Source organism: Panthera uncia, assembly GCF_023721935.1.
Source record: "Panthera uncia isolate 11264 chromosome D3 unlocalized genomic scaffold, Puncia_PCG_1.0 HiC_scaffold_8, whole genome shotgun sequence".
Classification (NCBI taxonomy): domain Eukaryota; kingdom Metazoa; phylum Chordata; class Mammalia; order Carnivora; family Felidae; genus Panthera; species Panthera uncia.
Window position 1 is genome coordinate 75,654,161 of NW_026057586.1, and position 16,546 is coordinate 75,670,706.

Sequence of the window (16,546 nt, forward strand, 5' to 3'; positions counted from 1 at the left end):
TCATTATTTACCATGTGACTTTTTTTTTTTTTCTCCTTTCCTTCACAAGAGTAGACTGTCTTCTCCATTGTCTCGTTAAATTTTTCATTCAGGTGTTTTTTTTAATGTGGCCAATTAAACAGTCTTAAGAAGTTGAATCCCACATTTTTCAAGTTTTTTTCACAAGGGAGAAGGAAATCTATAGAACGTGGCTGATTAAGAATAACTGCTATGTTTCCATTCCAGATTTGGCTGCCTTTCAGTGGTGGGTGAAGTTGTATTTCAGATATGTATTTCAGTGCCACTGAAGCATTGAGGGAACCTTATGGATGAAAGGTGTCCAGGAGACGTAAGCCAGGAGGTGGAAATAGACTTCTTGGAGTCTTAAATGACAACTAGGGAAGAAGGAAGTCATTGCTGCTTTGAAAGAGGGACCTATACCGGAGAGCCCTCTAATAAATGATATTCCAGAAAAGACTCTGTAGCTGTCCCCATGGTGGTTTAACAAAAGGCTAAGGGACCTCATTGGTTTTTAGTCCTGAACGTACAAGTAAGTATCTGGTAGGACAGGTAGATGGCGGTAGGAGGCAGGTTGTGATGAAGTTTCAGGCTGGACCCACGTGGTCACAAGGTTGAGATGATGATTCTTGAACCAAGGGGTTTTTACAGGATGAAAACCGGAGCCAGCAACCAACTGGAAGTTGTCAACTTTGCTCCGTCACCCGAAACCGTCTTGGTGTCCGCGAAGCAGCTTGCAGCTCCCTTAATGAATCTTTTCAAACAGAGCAGGCACCACAGGGCATCCCTATTAAAATTTTTGCTTTCCTTAGAGCTTAAAGCGAAGTTTGGAGCAAGCACGGATGGAGGTGTCCCAGGAGGATGACAAAGCGCTTCAGCTTCTCCATGACATCAGAGAGCAGAGCCGGAAGCTCCAGGAAATCAAAGAGCAGGTATGACCTGATGCTGGGGAGCATGGCTGCACCTCGGACCTCTGATTCCAAGAGCGGCGTGTTTGGGCGGGTGGCGGGTTGGGGGGAGGGTGGAGAGAGGGAAACGGGGGTTGGGAGGAGGAGAGAGAGCTATGTAGGTCATTTGAAAACTAGATTCTCCATGGTTTATGTAAATGGTGGAGCTCGTGTTCTAGCTCCTTTTGAGGTCTGCACCCCATCCTGGCTACTCATTTCACTTAAAGGTGTAGGTTTAGAACAAAGGTGGCCAAACTGCGGCCTATGGGGCGAATCTGGCTCACCACCTGTTTTCCATGGCCACACGCTCAGATTGATTTTTGCATTTTTAACTGGTTAGGGGGGGAAAAAGAAAAGAAAAGAAGAATATTTCAAGACATGTGAAAATTATATGGAAAATTATGTGGGTGCTTGGTTCAGCATCCATAAACAAAGTTTTATTGGAACACAGCCGTGCCCATTCATTTATGTGGTGTCCATGGCTGCTTATCACACTACAATGGCAGGGGTAGGTAGTGGTGACAAAGACCATATGGCCTACAAAGCAGAGATGGCTGACTGTCTGGCTTTTTAGAGAAAAAGTTTGCCAATCTCTGCTTTAGACCACCAAAAAAATGAAATACTTTTACATAGCTTCTCAGATGCACTTTAAGTTTTTGGGAAAAGACAGGATAAGTCGTAGCATCTGTAAAGATATAGAAGAAGAGTTTGAGCAGCGAAAGCTGAGTCAGAATTAACGCGGGGAATCTGAGTGCAGAAAGCCATCCCCTGAGTGTTCAGAAAAGAGAATCAAGATGTTTAAAAAGCTTACTCTCCCTCTCTCTCTCTTTTCCTTTCTAAAAGGGTTTTCTTTTTAGATGGTTCATTTTTACTTCGCCTCATTGTTTCCTTTTTAGCATGGATTTTTCTGTCCTTTGAAGAAACTGTAAATGGAAACTTTAATGAAGAGATGGCACTGAGCAATTGGAGAGCTGAATTATCAGCTGCCAGGCAACTCTCATTCATTTCAGGAAACCTAATGGAAGCAGTGATGGCAATGAACATTTTCGTCTCTGGGTGGCACAAACTTGCTAATACAAGAGACTCCTGCAAATCATTCGATCCATTAACTCTTCTTTAAAGATGGAATGATTGTTTTGGGGACTTTGTTGGCATGATCTCTTTATCACCTTAATATTTTAAAGTGGTTAGTTAATATCCTCCTGCTTGATAAAGATGTTATAAATAACCTGCAAAGGAAATGTTGCAATCTGTTCTGAACACCAATACTAATCTTAGAGATTTTGAAGGTTACAGAGAGTTTGAAAAATCTGCTCTGACAGTTGACTCATTGCCCCTTTTATCAACACAGTTTTTCATCCTAAAAGTTTCAAGAGATAGGATTCTTTTTCTCCCATTAGTTCAATGTGTTTTGGAGATTTGCTTTTTGGTGACATCCTGGGGAAATGAAAGCTGCATTTGGCCAGCAGAGGGAGCAGCTGGTGTCCGTGAATTCCATAGAAACTGAATTATCAGGACATTTTGAAAAGGTACATGCTGGTGGTTGAGTTCAAAGAACCGTCTTTGATGATTCATACCACAGTTGGCATACATGTGGAGGTTTAGATTTAATGATTGCTAAAAGTTGGGCGGGGGGGGGGGGGACGACAGAAAACTTCTCAGTTTCGGATTTTATTTCTCATCGGAAGATGGATCTATTAAAGTGAGTTTTGGGAGACCAGGATGTCTGCAGTCCAGGAGCAAGCATTTCCTGCTCTTCAGCAGACCCATAGTAGTTGGTTTGCAGCATGTCCATTCCTCCCAGATTTGGCATTTATTCCCCACTGTTTCTCTCAAAAGCTAATTTCCATACAGCTATTTATTATTTTATTTTCTAAACATTTTGCTTCTGCTTAGCTACCCCTGTAGAGTGTTTGCATTTGGTGTAAAATAAAAACACCTAAGAGCCTTACATGACAGTTGGATTCAGGCACCATTACTAGAGATGACTGATGCCCTTTGCCCTTCCTCAGGAAGGGAAGTGGAAGTCTGGGTCACACAGAAGGCACTGGTGTTTTGGGATTTCTGACTGAATAGGACTATGTCTGATACTATCTTCCTATGATATCTGAGGCTCCATTCAGAAGACTTACTTTGTGTGGACCTCGAACGTTGTCCATGGTTCCCCATCTTGACCCCACTCAACGCTGGCCTACAATCCATCCCATGCTGAGATACAGCTGTTCTCTCTCCTTGGAAACAGATCTGATTCTTTTCTCTCAGACTTTTTCCTGAAGCAGGGATTTGGTTAGCTGTTGGATTTATAGGATTTCCTTGATATGGGCGGCATAATAACAGCAGCTCAACAGATGAGGTGGAATAAGCTGTGTACCCCAAGAGCTCAGAATGCTGATAGAGATGTTGTCTGATTCTTGCCTTCCTCCCCCTGGGTGCTGACAGCTCAGGAAAGAGAAACGTTGAGGGGACGGAACAACTCTCTGTCCTTGCTCTTGACAAAACACGAAAATTACATTCCCTTCTCACTGACAAGTTCCAGACAGAAAAAGGAGCTTGAGGATAAAAGATGCCCAAGATTTTCTCTCAGAACTTTGCTTCCACTACAGCTTGGTGTTTGTGCCTGTGAGCAGGGCCACAGTAGTTTTAGGGACCCATAAAATGTTTACCTTTTTTTTTTTTTAATCAGAAGATAAAAGTTGAGCTTTTAGGTCAAAGGAACTTTTTCATAGATAATATTAATGTTTTTGTCTTTATATGAATGCTGTTGTAAAATACAGATTTTTTTTTTTTTTTAAAAAGGTTTATTTTTGAGAGAGTGGTGCACATTGGAGGGGCAGGCAGAGGGGGACAGAGGATTTGAAGTGGGCTCCACACTGACAGACTGATAACAGCGAGCCAGAGATGGGGCTCGAATTCACGAACCGTGAGATCACGACCTGAGCCGAAGTCAGACGCTTAACCGACTGAGCCACCCAGATGCCTCTAAAATATAGTTTTTAATACATTTTTTTTTAATGGAGGAAGGGGTGCAGGAAGGCACGGTGCCCAGAGCCTCTCAAAAGTCACAGCGCATTTCTGACCAAGGGGTCTAGAAAGTAACAGATGTAAATAAAGGATATATCATTTCACACAATTCGGTTCATGTTCCACTCTGTCAGTTCAGATAATTGTGAGCAGCTTATGAAGACCTTTGGTTATATAACCCGTGTCACCCACTTAGTATGCATCACCCAGAAAACCTGGTGCCCCGTGACTTCTGGGCTTGACCTTCAACAATAGTATGCTTATGGGTGGGAGGGAGTGAAATGAGACCATGCTCCACTCTGGACTCATTTTTTTTTCCCTTTCCAGTTATACAGAGAGGTGTGCTTGCATGGAAACTATCCAATTTTCACAAGAATATCACCTCGGCTTTAATGTGCATCTGGGGGTATTGCTTGGTACAATGGGATGAAAGGTTTGCTTTCTACCCTGCTACTGAAAAAACCAATTATTGTTTTTACTGGTTAACATGTCCTTGTTCAAGTGATACCGCTTCAATTATTTCTTGGGAGAACAGATCTTAGAGATGTATATTGTGGGTATCAAAGATAGTCTTGATTCAATTCCTTGTTCTTTTCATTTTGTATCCCTACCCCTGCCTCAAGGCACCTTTGACTGGCTCCATTCTCATTCAAATCCTAATATGCATAAGCTTTGGTTTTGCTAACAGAGAATATTTTCATACTTCGTCCCAAAGTTTTCAAAACCACTGCCCATTTCTCCTGGTAAATCCAATTTTTGAAAAACCAATTCAAATGTTCTGTTTTGATTTTAGAAATTCATTTTGGAAAAGGTCAGGCTGTTTGGATCACTTTAGAGGTTTGCTCAAGGGAAAAAGATAATTCTTTCTCCGGAGTTGTCCTCACAAGTTATTTTGACCAGAGCCAGTGCTTTCTGACTCTTCCAGATTTCTGGGTGACTTGCATTTCAAGAGCAACGTTAAGTTCATCATTCAGTTTTGGGCCCAGAGAAATTAATGGTGAGAAACCGACATGATGAGTTTCACCTTCCAAGAGTCTTTCCATGGAGATTTCCCATTATCCCCTTGTGCAGCCTGAAAGGTTAATTTTAAAACTAGTACCATATCTAATTGTGTTAGGAGCACATGACTTCTAAAGGACAAATCTATATAAATGATTACCCTTGGAGGAAAGCTACATGTAAGCAGTTTATCCTGGTGGTTTAAAGAACATCCCTTTCAGCTCTCCTGTGTTGCAGATGCCTTAAGGTTCTGTGCTACTTGTGCAGTATTATTTGCTCAGGGGATCTTATTAGGTACAGGCACATGTGTTCCAAATGGTGTTACTAATGATACATGATCTACGTTAAAATAGTTGAGGGATTTAATGTTCTTTGCTTCCTCCTCACCCTCCCCACACCTCTCCCTTCTGCCTGTCACTGTCCACCTTTTCCCCAGGTCTCTTCTCTGCCAGTCAGCCTTCAATGTGCATCTTCCCTCCGTGGTCCGTGGTCTTCTGTCTTCACTGCCTGTCTTTTCTTTTAGGAGTTCTAAAGTTCGTCCTTCTTCCCTTGCCTGCTCTTTAGGAGTACCAGGCTCAAGTGGAAGAAATGAGGTTAATGATGAATCAGCTGGAAGAGGACCTCGTTTCAGCGAGGAGACGGAGTGATCTCTATGAATCGGAGTTGAGAGAGTCTCGGCTCGCTGCTGAAGAGTTCAAGCGGAAAGCCACAGAATGTCAGCATAAACTGATGAAGGTAGCCAGCCACCTGCCAGAAGGCTGTTTTGGGGGGTAGACTCCTGGATGGTCTTTGCAAGAATAAAGGGAATACTAGCTTAATCAGTGTACGTTTGGGGAATAATGGAATACTCTGCAAAGCTCCTGGTCCTTATTTATAGAAGATAACTTATTTATCATCATCATCATTATCATTATTTGGCCACAGAAAATGGCCAAATAATTTCTATTTCTTGGTAGAAAGTACAGCAGGCGGTGTTGTCTTTATACGACTTTAAGGCTCTTGAGATTTCCCAATATGTTTTATCTCTTAAATTACAGGCTAAGGATCAAGGGAAGCCTGAAGTGGGAGAATATTCCAAACTAGAGAAGGTATTTTCCATTATTGGTGTTGCTATTTTTGGTAGATAATCTTTTAAATGCTATTCTCCATGGCCAGTCATTGGTTAAGAATGCTTTTGCAATGGACCGAGAACTCTCTTCTAGGTTTATTTTGATGACCAATCTGTGGGCAAGCATGTTTAGCTTAGGTATGGTTCCAGGAGGGGTACAAGACACCTCATTTTTTATCATGCCCGATCAAAGTAACATACAAACCGAGACTCTTAGGAAAACACATGTGAAAATTTCTATAGTCTTAAGGCACCGGCAACTTCAATTCTCTTGCCGTACGTATGTTGCTGGTTCTAGGGAGATTGTCAGCATGGAGGTTTGCATTGGGACATTCAAAGCCTTCTCTGATAGGCCACTGGTCTTGCTCTCCATTAGTAGGCACTGGAAAACAGAACAAAAAGACCCCAGAGAAACCTTCAGAAAATAGAACTGCGCTAAATGTAGCAAGACGTTAATGCCAATTTACCTTTTGCTTTATTTCCCGGGATTTAAATTATAGATCAATGCTGAGCAACAGCTCAAAATTCAGGAGCTCCAAGACAAGCTGGAAAAGGTAAGCCTGAGGTGATTTTTTTGGGGGAACTTACCCCTCCTTTCCAAATACTTTTCGTTGCCTTGTCCCGGAGCCTGAAAGATGAGAGAGACCGAATTAGTCAGCCAGCACCAAGGAAAATGAAGGGGGAGTGAGCTATTACCTGAAAATATCAGAGCTCTGAATATAGTTTTTTTTTTCCTTTTGAGACATGTCAGCAGTGTTTATTTTTAAAAACCAAGCTGTGCGAGACACTCAAGTAAAAGTTCTAATTATACTATGACAGAACCCAAGAGGCCAAGAGGCCAGCTTCTTTCCCTTCAGGGGGCCAGGCTCCCCGTTCTGCACATTTGTAAGAGAGGCAGGTGTTGTTCGTGACCCAAACTGCTTTCGGTGAGAAACTGTGGGCAGCATTCCTGCCCACTGGAGGGCTGGGGGGAACTGGGGAGTCAGCTCGGGGTGGGGGAGGGGGTGCGTTTGGCTTACACCATCCTGTGCATTGGTGGCTAATGACCCTCCTCTCAGCCAAACACTGGAAATGCCAACGAAAAGACCGGAATGAATGTGATTCTGAGACATGCCTGTCACATCGGGAATGCGAATGTGTTTCCTGGCCTGGTTTAATAGAGCCTCTTCTTACTTTTTTCTTTTAAGTTGTGGTTAAAAAGCACGTAACACTAAATTCACTGTCTCTGGAGTGCTGTCATTTTAAGTATAGAGTTTGGTAGTGTCGTGGATATTCACATTGTTGTGCAGTGAATCCCTAGAACTTTTTCCATCTTGCCAAACTGACTCTTTACCTGCTAATTCTCCTTCCTTCCTCTCCCTAGCCTTTGGTAAACCACCGTTCTGTTTCTGTGATGTGGACTACCTCAGATACTTCATATGAGTAGTATCATACAATATTTGTTCTTTTGTTAACTGGCTTATTTTGCTTAACGTGATGTCCTTGAGGTCCATCCACATTGTAGTGTGACAGGATTTCCTTCTTTTTTTTTTTTTAAATGTTTATTTATTCATTTTGAGAGAGAGAGTAGGGTACAGGCAGAGAGAGAGAGAGAGAGAGAGAGAGAGAGAGAGAGAGAATCTCAAGCAGGTTCCGCACTGCCAGCGCAGAGCCTGACATGGGGCTTGATCTCAGGAAGCGTGAGATCATGACCTGAGCCAAAATCAAGAGTGGGACGCTTCTCCGACTGAGCCACCCAGGCGCCCCAGGATTTCCTTCTTTTGAAAGGCTATGTGTGGTGCCTGTGTGGCTCAGCTGGTTGGGCATCCGACTTCGGCTCAGGTCATGATCTCATGGTTTGTGAGTTCAAGCTCTGGGTCGGGCTCTGTGCCGACAGCTCGGAGCCTGGAGCCTGCTTCGGATTCTGTGTCTCCCTCTCTCTCTGCCCCTTACCAGCTTGCACTCTCTCTCTCTCTCAAAAATAAATAAATAAACTTAAAAATAAATAAAGACCGTGTGATATTCCACTGTGTGGATAGACCACATTTTCTTTATCCCTTAATCCGCCCCTTCTTACCTACCCTTGAGCTCAGTGATGAAAGCCTCTACCATCCTCTTTCAGCTAGAAGTTTGTATGAGGATTCATGTTTCTGTCTAGAACTGTGTTCTACACTACAAGTGTGATGCCAACCACACATGTCAGCTCCTGGTGTAGTTTTAAATTTTCTAGTAGCCACATTAAAAAGGCAAAAAGAAACAGATGAAGTTATTTGATACAGTTTTTTAATCTGATATATCCAAAATATCATTGCTGCATGTGTCAATACTAAAATATTTACACCGTTTCATCTTTTAAATGAATTAAAACATAAGTAAAACTGAAGATCAATTTTCCAGTCACACCAACCACTTTGTAAGTGCTCAGGGGCCATGTCTAGCTAGTGACTCCCATATTGGATGGTGCTAGTGTTCAAATTTTCTTTACAGTTTTTGCTTTTTAGAAATCATATTTCAAAGCAGATAAGTGTGAGACTATTGGTTTCTTATGCTCAGATCTTTGCTCTGATGCTATAAGAGCTACAGTATAGTTAAGACCCAAATGAAAATTAACTTCCAAAGGTTTAGCTGTTTTTTTTTTTTCAAGCACAGATTTATGAATTACCAGTGCATCTGTGGCTGTTGTATCCTTTGACAGGTATTTATTTGAAAAAAAAGTTTAAAGTATAGTTTTTATTTTGTTTTCTTATAAAAGTAGTAAAAAAAAAAATCCCTAATTAGCAAAGGAGATAATTAAGTAAGGTGAAAATTAATGCTGTGAGGCATTAACACCTGGGCAGATAAGTCCACTAGACCCTTTTTGTTTACATTTACTACGTTGCACTGAAGCTAAGGTACTAATGATCATCAGATACACCTTTATCTGCGCACCCCAAGAAGGAAAAATTGCTGTCCATTTTAACTGTAAGATGCATTCCAAATCCACTGATGTTCAAAATATATATAAGTGCGCTTGGACATAGACAAAAATACAGAATCAAGTGAATGTTTACAGGTTTTGAAAATGGATATGATACATATATACTTCGTATTACCTGACTTTTCTTGTTGAGGAGATTGTCACCATCTTTTCGTGTGAGTAAATCTGGCCATCTGTCTCCTGTCCCTCCTCTCCGGGCAGGCTGTAAAAGCCAGCACAGAGGCCACTGAGCTGCTGCAGAATATCCGCCAGGCAAAGGAGCGAGCCGAGCGTGAGCTGGAGAAGCTGCAGAACCGTGAGGACTCCTCTGAAGGCATAAAAAAGAAGCTGGTGGAGGCCGAGGTGAGCAGGGGACCTCAGCCCGCGGTGGACTGAGCCTGGGTCCCGGTGTGGCCGCCTGTGAGCTGCTGACCAGCTTTGGGCCGTGCGGAGGGAAAGACACTGCAGAACCACCTCTCGCTTATGTCTGACCAAACCACTTTCCCTTCTGCAAATCCTTTGAAGCCTGAGAGGAGTGGCAATGTTTTCCCCAAAAGGGAAAAAGAGATGGGTCACAGCAGCTTCAGGTAGAAAGATGTTCTGCTAAAAGCTTTGCCTTTCTGTTTTCCTCGGACCTCACTATGCTGCGAGGATTTATGTTCAGTAGATGAAGTGTAATTCCATCCTGAGTTTTTTTCCCTCTGCACCCTTGTTTTTCCTTGCCTCTTCCCCATGGTGTTAATGACATTATTTTTCAAGGCTTCACCTGTTACCCGTGTGTCGATGGCCCCCAGGCCTAGATTTTGGGCCTCTTCTCTCCCTCGAATTCTTTGTTGTTGTTGTTGTTGTTGTTGAAATCTTTGAAATAATTATACAGGGAACACATGAGTATCATCTTGTTGTAAAAAATTTGAACAGTACTGAAGAATATAGAATAAAAAGTAACACTTGCCCTTCACTCTGCCTCCCCGCCGCCGCCGCCGCCTCGGTGATGGTTCCACAGAACAGATCGGAGTTGATTTAACCATCCCCCCACCCTGTTGCTGGGCCCTCTGCTTTCCCTGCCTCGGTGCCGGCTGGTGCATCAACTCTAGAATGAACTCAGTATCTTCCCCCACGAGTGGGGCTCCCTTCTTAATCTCCTCATGCCAGCCAGGGCCACTGTCATTTATCTGGTCACCCCCTGGCTTGCAACTTTGACATCGTTGACTTCTCCTTGCTCCCCTGCCATTCAGTGAGCCACTCAGTCCTATAAATCCAGCCACGCTGTCTCCCCCCGCACCTCCCCTTCACCCCTGCTTGCCGTTTCTGTGGGCCTCCTCATGGTCCAGGCCTTCTTTCCCTTAGATGAGCACACTAAGTAATTTCTTGGCCCTCCGCTCCCCGTCTTCCCTTCCCCCCAGCTGGCTCATATGATATAAGGCTCATGGGCCTCAACACAAGGCTCATCAGCACCCCCTGCCCCATCCCAAAGCTTTTAGAGCTTCTCTATGCCCTGCGTGCACCCCTCAGCTTGGTACATGAGACTCTGAACCATTTGACTCACAAGTGCCCCCTTTCAGTTTTTCTGCTACTCTGTTCCCTAAAGCATCTTATGCTGAGCCATGGGAGGCTTCGCCTCGGCCTAAACTGGCTGCCTACCCCTCCGTATTTCTGCTAATGCATCTGCCTTCATCCGAAGGGCCTTCCACCCTCACCTCCCACCCTCCGCCCTCCAAAGCTCACATCTCTGTGACTTCTCCCTTCAGCTTTCGGTGAAAAGGCCTCTCTCCTGCCTGCAGCCTCCCACAGCACTCTGTACCTATTTTCTGTATGGCCCTTCCCCGTCTTAACCTATATTATGTTTCTTTGTGTTTGTCTTATCTTTTCCAAGGGCAGGAATTATGTCGGCTTCGCCTCCGTATTTTCCGTGATGCCTAGTGTGATACTTTGCAGATAGTAGGTGCTTGGTAAATATTTGAATGAATGAATGCACTCTTGTAACCCACACAACCGAGTACTTGGATTCTAGAAATCTTATTTTTTCTCACTGTTGCTTCGGATGCCCGAGACTTCTCTTCCTGCCTTGCGCGTATGCTTCTCGAGGCCGCTCTCCCTCGGTGCAGGCGCTATGCCCATAGCGGTTACTCCATTAAAACTCTCTGATTGATTCATGATCTACAGGAACGCCGCCATTCTCTGGAGAACAAGGTAAAGAGGCTAGAGACCATGGAGCGTAGAGAAAACAGACTGAAGGATGACATCCAGACAAAATCCCAACAGATCCAGCAGATGGCTGATAAAATTCTGGTGAGCAGGAACAAAAGCTGAAAAGTTAAAAGACCAACAGGTTAGAGGTTGCAGAGGGAAGGGGGTGAAAAGAAGAACGGTCTGCCGTCAACAGGGGAGGTATCTCCGAGTAGGCGAATGGAGAGAAGTGGTTTCAGTGTCTGCCACATTCCTAGGATAGCACGAATAACGAAATGTCGGACGTTTCAGCACCGGTAACAGATCCGTAATTATTACTTTTCTGCTCTGTTTGCTACTGCCTGACATTTTAAAAACACGAACGCGCATCCTCTGTCATTTCCGTTAAACGTTTTTACGGGAGCATTTACGTACCACCATCAGCAGAGTTTTGTATGGCTGTTAACTTTGCGAGGCCAACTTAAAAAAAAAAACAAAAACAGCAGGGATTTAGACCTTTAAGACCAAAGCCCAGGTTTTTGCTTTTGGAGAAGAAAGAAATTAGTCACGCAGGGTTGTTTTTCTCAGAGTAGTATTTGTCATAGATCTGTGTTCACCCACTCACTCTCTCTGCCACATTCCGTTATTAGGATTGTTCCCCGCCCCCCTCCTTAATTTCCTTAGATGTAGCAGGTCTTTTTTTAGGTTTGTAAATCATCATGATTCTGTTTTCGGCTCTGGTGACCAGATTAACTTCATCAAGGAAGCCTGGCTCTGGGAGTACTTGCAGATGTGTTGAAGTTTTGTCCCAGGCAGGTGAACTTTTTGAAAGGACTGTCCTTGGATCTCAGTCCCCAAGCCAGGAATGTGTGCCCCGTTTGGGAGTCTTAGTGATGACATGGAGTCTGTTCATGGTCCCTTCCCCCTGCCCCTAGGGGACCCTCTGGGGTGGGTGACTGTTCCTTTCTGCCATAAGGAGGCGAGGCGGTGAGCAGGGCCCTGCACCTCTCTCTGTCATCTCTGCATCACTTCTGGGAATTGAGTCACCTGCAGCCAAATGAACTCAAGAATGGCCAACTTACAGGCCTGCCCTTAATACCAAAACTACCCCCAAGCCCTTCAAAACTTTGCCTGTCTATGTTTGCATATATGCACGAAGATACGGATGCTCTTGAGCAAACAGGTGAAAGAGAGATTGGTTAAATTGTTTTGCTTTGACACACAGTCTTCGTATATACGTCTGCACACAGAGGCAAATGTGACCGTTAGTCTGCCCTTTCTGTTCTCTTGTTCCCTCATCAGAGTTTCTCTTGGCGATTGTCAAGTGTGTGAATTTTATCGTGAGTAAAATTAGATCCCACCAAGATCCCACCACTCTATCCCTTGCTTGGTGCAAACAAAGTGGTTAAGTCTCTTGTGGTTGCAAAGTGTTTCTCTGTTTAATGGCGATGTGTTCATTCATTCATTCAACAAATATTTAATGAGCTTCTACTATGTGCCAAGCACTGTTCTAGGAGCTGGAAATGTAGCAGCGAACAACAGTGTTTGCATAGCAGGACCGAAGAGTCTGATCTTATACATATAAGCAAAGTTAACATTTTAAAAAAATGACAACAACAACAAAAAATGCCAAACCACCAAGAAATCAGATTTAGGATATCTACTTTTCCAAAGATTCACTTGCAATTAAAATGTAGGAGCATAGACTTCTCTGGACTTTTGGATTCTGTGTTGTAAACTGCCATTCATACATAGATCAGGAACTGGGTGTTAAAAGTTCTCAGGTTCAGGTATCTGAGCATTTGACCTATTTTTAGATTCTGCTTTCCGTTCCTGTGCTGTCTTAGGAGGACTGAAACTAAGAAAAGATGATTATCAAGTGATTCCTAACATAAAGAAAGAGCAAAACAGATTTCTTTGTTCAAGGGTATCTTGCCAACTGCCCAAGCACCTTTGTGGTTGTGCCTTCATTTATCGGAAAGTGCCTGTTGCTCAAGAACCATGTGCTGACAGGCTGTGAAATATCCAGGACACGGGCAAAGGAGGTCCTTAATACTGTTATATAATGATGGTGCTTGGAAACAGATCCCCAAATGTCAATTGCTTTAAAATATTTGCTATTCTCATAAGACTTTTCACAACAGGTAATTGGGGTTCTCATGACAGCAAAATCTTTTGCTTAAATGGAAGAAGTCATTGCAGGAGATCCTTTAGTGCACATAAAGCCCTTAAAGTATGTTTTTATTAATTAAAATCCTGTTTACATTCAACTTTTCAAGATCACATCTGTTACATTGCAATAGATCTTGTGCACCTGCTCTTAAAATTGAACACTTTACTGGCCCCCGAAGCAAAGTCAGTGCTGTAGACTTTAGAATTTCAAAAGCTTAATCAGTAACATTTTATGTGCATGTGAATCTGAAAGTATTTTTTCCCCATTTTATGGGCACATCCTGTATAATTTCCTCATTCTTCAGAATGCTCATAATTACTTCCACTTCAAGGAAAAATTTCAAAACAATGTGAAGAGATGAAAACTTGGAGTGATAACTTTTGATATTAGTAATTAACTAATGGGTCCAGATTCACAAGAATTAATGTAGATGCAGATATCTGCAGTTTACAGAGTGTTTCAGTGGATTGAATGCCACCTTTTGTAAGAATCAGTTTATGATACATTAGCAAATGAATTGGTATAATTTCCAAATGAATTACAATTTTGTTTAAAAGCAGAAATCTTAGAATGAAGGGAACATTGAATCCAAACTATTCATATTCCTCCAAATTCTCTTCCCATCTTTAATATATATGCATACATATTTACGTCATTATTATCAGTGTATTTTATGTTCTACTGTTTCCATTAGCTCTGTATCCTATAAACGTGATATGATGTGAATGTCCCCAGACAGTCACATTCTCCACACGCCAGTTAAAAAAAAGAAAAAAAAATCATTCCAACTTCCAAGTGTTTGAACTGTAACATTAGTTTTCTTCACAGCTAGGGCTCTTGAGCAGTCATGTTGATAATCAGGAAAATATAAAATATTTTTTATCATAAAAATGCAATTTGGAAGTTAAAAGAAATTAAAGATACTTTTCTCATTTAAGGGACAGTGAAAATGGCCTGAGGCTCAAGACAGTGGTCAGGGGCTTTGTGCTGCACTAAACTCTCAAATGTTGCCTTGTGACTGTCATTTCTCTGTGCACAGGTGAAGAGCTGCCTTTGTTTGTCTGACCTGTCACACTGACAGAGTTCTGATCCCAGCCCACCAGCTATGTGTGTATGTGTATGATTACTTGGACCTGGAAAACCCAGGGCCAAGGATGGGTGGTGGTTTCCTTCCCAAGAGCCTTAGGGCTAGTAACGAAGGAACACGTGCCTGTTGCTTGTGGTACCGGTGCCAGAGTCATGTTTCCTGTGAATGTCTACACACAAGAGCTATGTCTTCCCCTTTGCACACCTGACCGCCTGTTCTTTTGTGTCCAGGAGCTGGAGGAGAAGCACCGCGAGGCCCAGGTCTCAGCCCAGCACCTAGAGGTGCACCTGAAACAGAAAGAACAGCACTACGAAGAAAAAATTAAAGTAAAGACACTTTCTGATCTCCCCCAGCATTCTTCCTGTGGCACGACATAGCTTCCTGGGCACTTTGGGTCACTTCTTGCTAGACTAGAGGACTGTTTGGGGTGAATGCTGTCCTCAGGCCATGGTGGGTGGTTTCGGGGTGTTACCCATGTGGGGGTCTTGATATGCAATGTTCAAAAACAATTTTTTAAAAAAATTTGTTATTAGTCTCAGTTCTGTCTTTAACATATTTTCACCCCACTGTCATTTGGTCCATGGTAATTTAGATTTAGCCACAGACTCACCATTCTTTGCTTTTAATTTCCTTCCGGCATCTCAGACCTGATCCTTTTCCTTTTGTTTAAAGTATATCCCAGATGACTTTCTTGAGTGAAGACCTGCTGGTGACAAGTTCTCTGTTCTGTGTGTCTGAAAGAATCTTTGTATCATCCTCATTCTTGAAAGGTGTTTTGACTGGGGACAGAATTCTGCGTTGGCAGTGATTTCTTAGAACATCCTTTGAAAATAACATCCCATCGACTTTTGGCTTCTATTATTGCTAATGAGAAGTCAGCTGTCAGTCTAACTGTTGCTTACTTTGAAAGTGTTGATCTTTTTTCTTTGGCTGGTTTTAAAATTTTGCTCTGTCTTTTGTTTTCTAAAGTTTTTGGTGTGATGCATCTAAATGCAGATTTATTATTTATCTTGCTTGAGATAAACAGGACTTTTAAATATATTGGTATCTTTTAAATTTAACAAAATTTTTTTAATGTTTAGTTTTGAGAGAGAGACAGAGGCAGAGTGCAAGTGGCGGAGGGACAGAAAGAGACAGGGAGACACAGAATCTGAAGCAGGCTCCAGGCGTTGAGCTGTCAGCACAGAGCCGGACCCAGGGCTTGAACACATGAACCGTGAGATCATGACCCGAGCCGGAGTTGGATGCTTAACTGACTGAGCCATCCAGGTGCCCCTATCTTTTATCAATTCTGGAAAATCACTGGTCACTATATCTCCCATATTGTCTCTTCTCCTTCCTTCTTCCTTTTTGAGAATTTGAGTAGGCATCACCTCTAACTTTTTTCATATTTTTCCATTTCTTTCTCTTTTGGTGCACATTGTGGGTAAGTTCTGGCTGATTTTCTAGTTTACTAATTCTTACCTGTCAAATCTGCTGTTAAACCTACCAGTGAGTTTTACATTTCAGTTACTGTATTTTTGGTTTCTAAACCTTTTATTTGGCTCTTTTGCAAGTTTACTAGATTATTTAAGACAATAATTTTCTATTCCCTACATTCATTTTAAAGCTTGTCTTCTGTTTCTTTAAACACATTAGCATAGTTTTTTATGTTCTTTATCTGATAATTCCAATATCTGTTCTGTCTGAAGGTCTGTTTCTGCTCCACTGTTTTTCTTCGTTGTTTCTCATGGTGCCTGTCTTCTTGTGTGCTTGGTCAGCTGCTCATTTTCCTTTGAAAATTATTAATGAGAATTCTTTGAGACTTTGAACGCAGATGTGTGCCCCCTTTGGGAGTGGTTCTGGGCTCAGATTTCTCTATCTTCTTACTCTTTGAAGCTATTAAAAATGAAGCTCGAGTTTATTTGGTTCAGCAAATGCCTCAAGTTAAAAACAGCTTGTGTCCTTCTTAACTCTCCAGGTTTCTGCTTTCACTTAGGATTTTAGTATCTAGTTTCTTACTCTCTTGCCAACTTTTGGGAAAATGTTTTCTGTATTTTATCTAGTATTTTAAATCATTTTCCATAGAAGAGCTGTTAAATTCAGTTATTATTTCAATTGTTGAAATTATTAT

The 16,546-nt window shown here is 42.4% G+C and overlaps 1 protein-coding gene across 5 annotated transcripts in view; it reads left to right on the forward strand.

Annotated features, from left to right (window-relative positions):
• Positions 1–16,546, forward strand: part of CIT (citron rho-interacting serine/threonine kinase) — a 159,550-nt gene that overhangs the window by 78,004 nt on the left and 65,000 nt on the right. For all 5 annotated transcript variants that reach the window (XM_049619259.1, XM_049619261.1, XM_049619262.1 and 2 more), the window contains exons 12-18: positions 810–929; positions 5,529–5,699; positions 6,002–6,052; positions 6,573–6,626; positions 9,230–9,370; positions 11,171–11,296; positions 14,664–14,759. In XM_049619259.1, the coding sequence (XP_049475216.1) occupies positions 810–929; positions 5,529–5,699; positions 6,002–6,052; positions 6,573–6,626; positions 9,230–9,370; positions 11,171–11,296; positions 14,664–14,759 (759 nt within the window). The remainder of the gene's footprint in view (positions 1–809; positions 930–5,528; positions 5,700–6,001; positions 6,053–6,572; positions 6,627–9,229; positions 9,371–11,170; positions 11,297–14,663; positions 14,760–16,546) is intronic.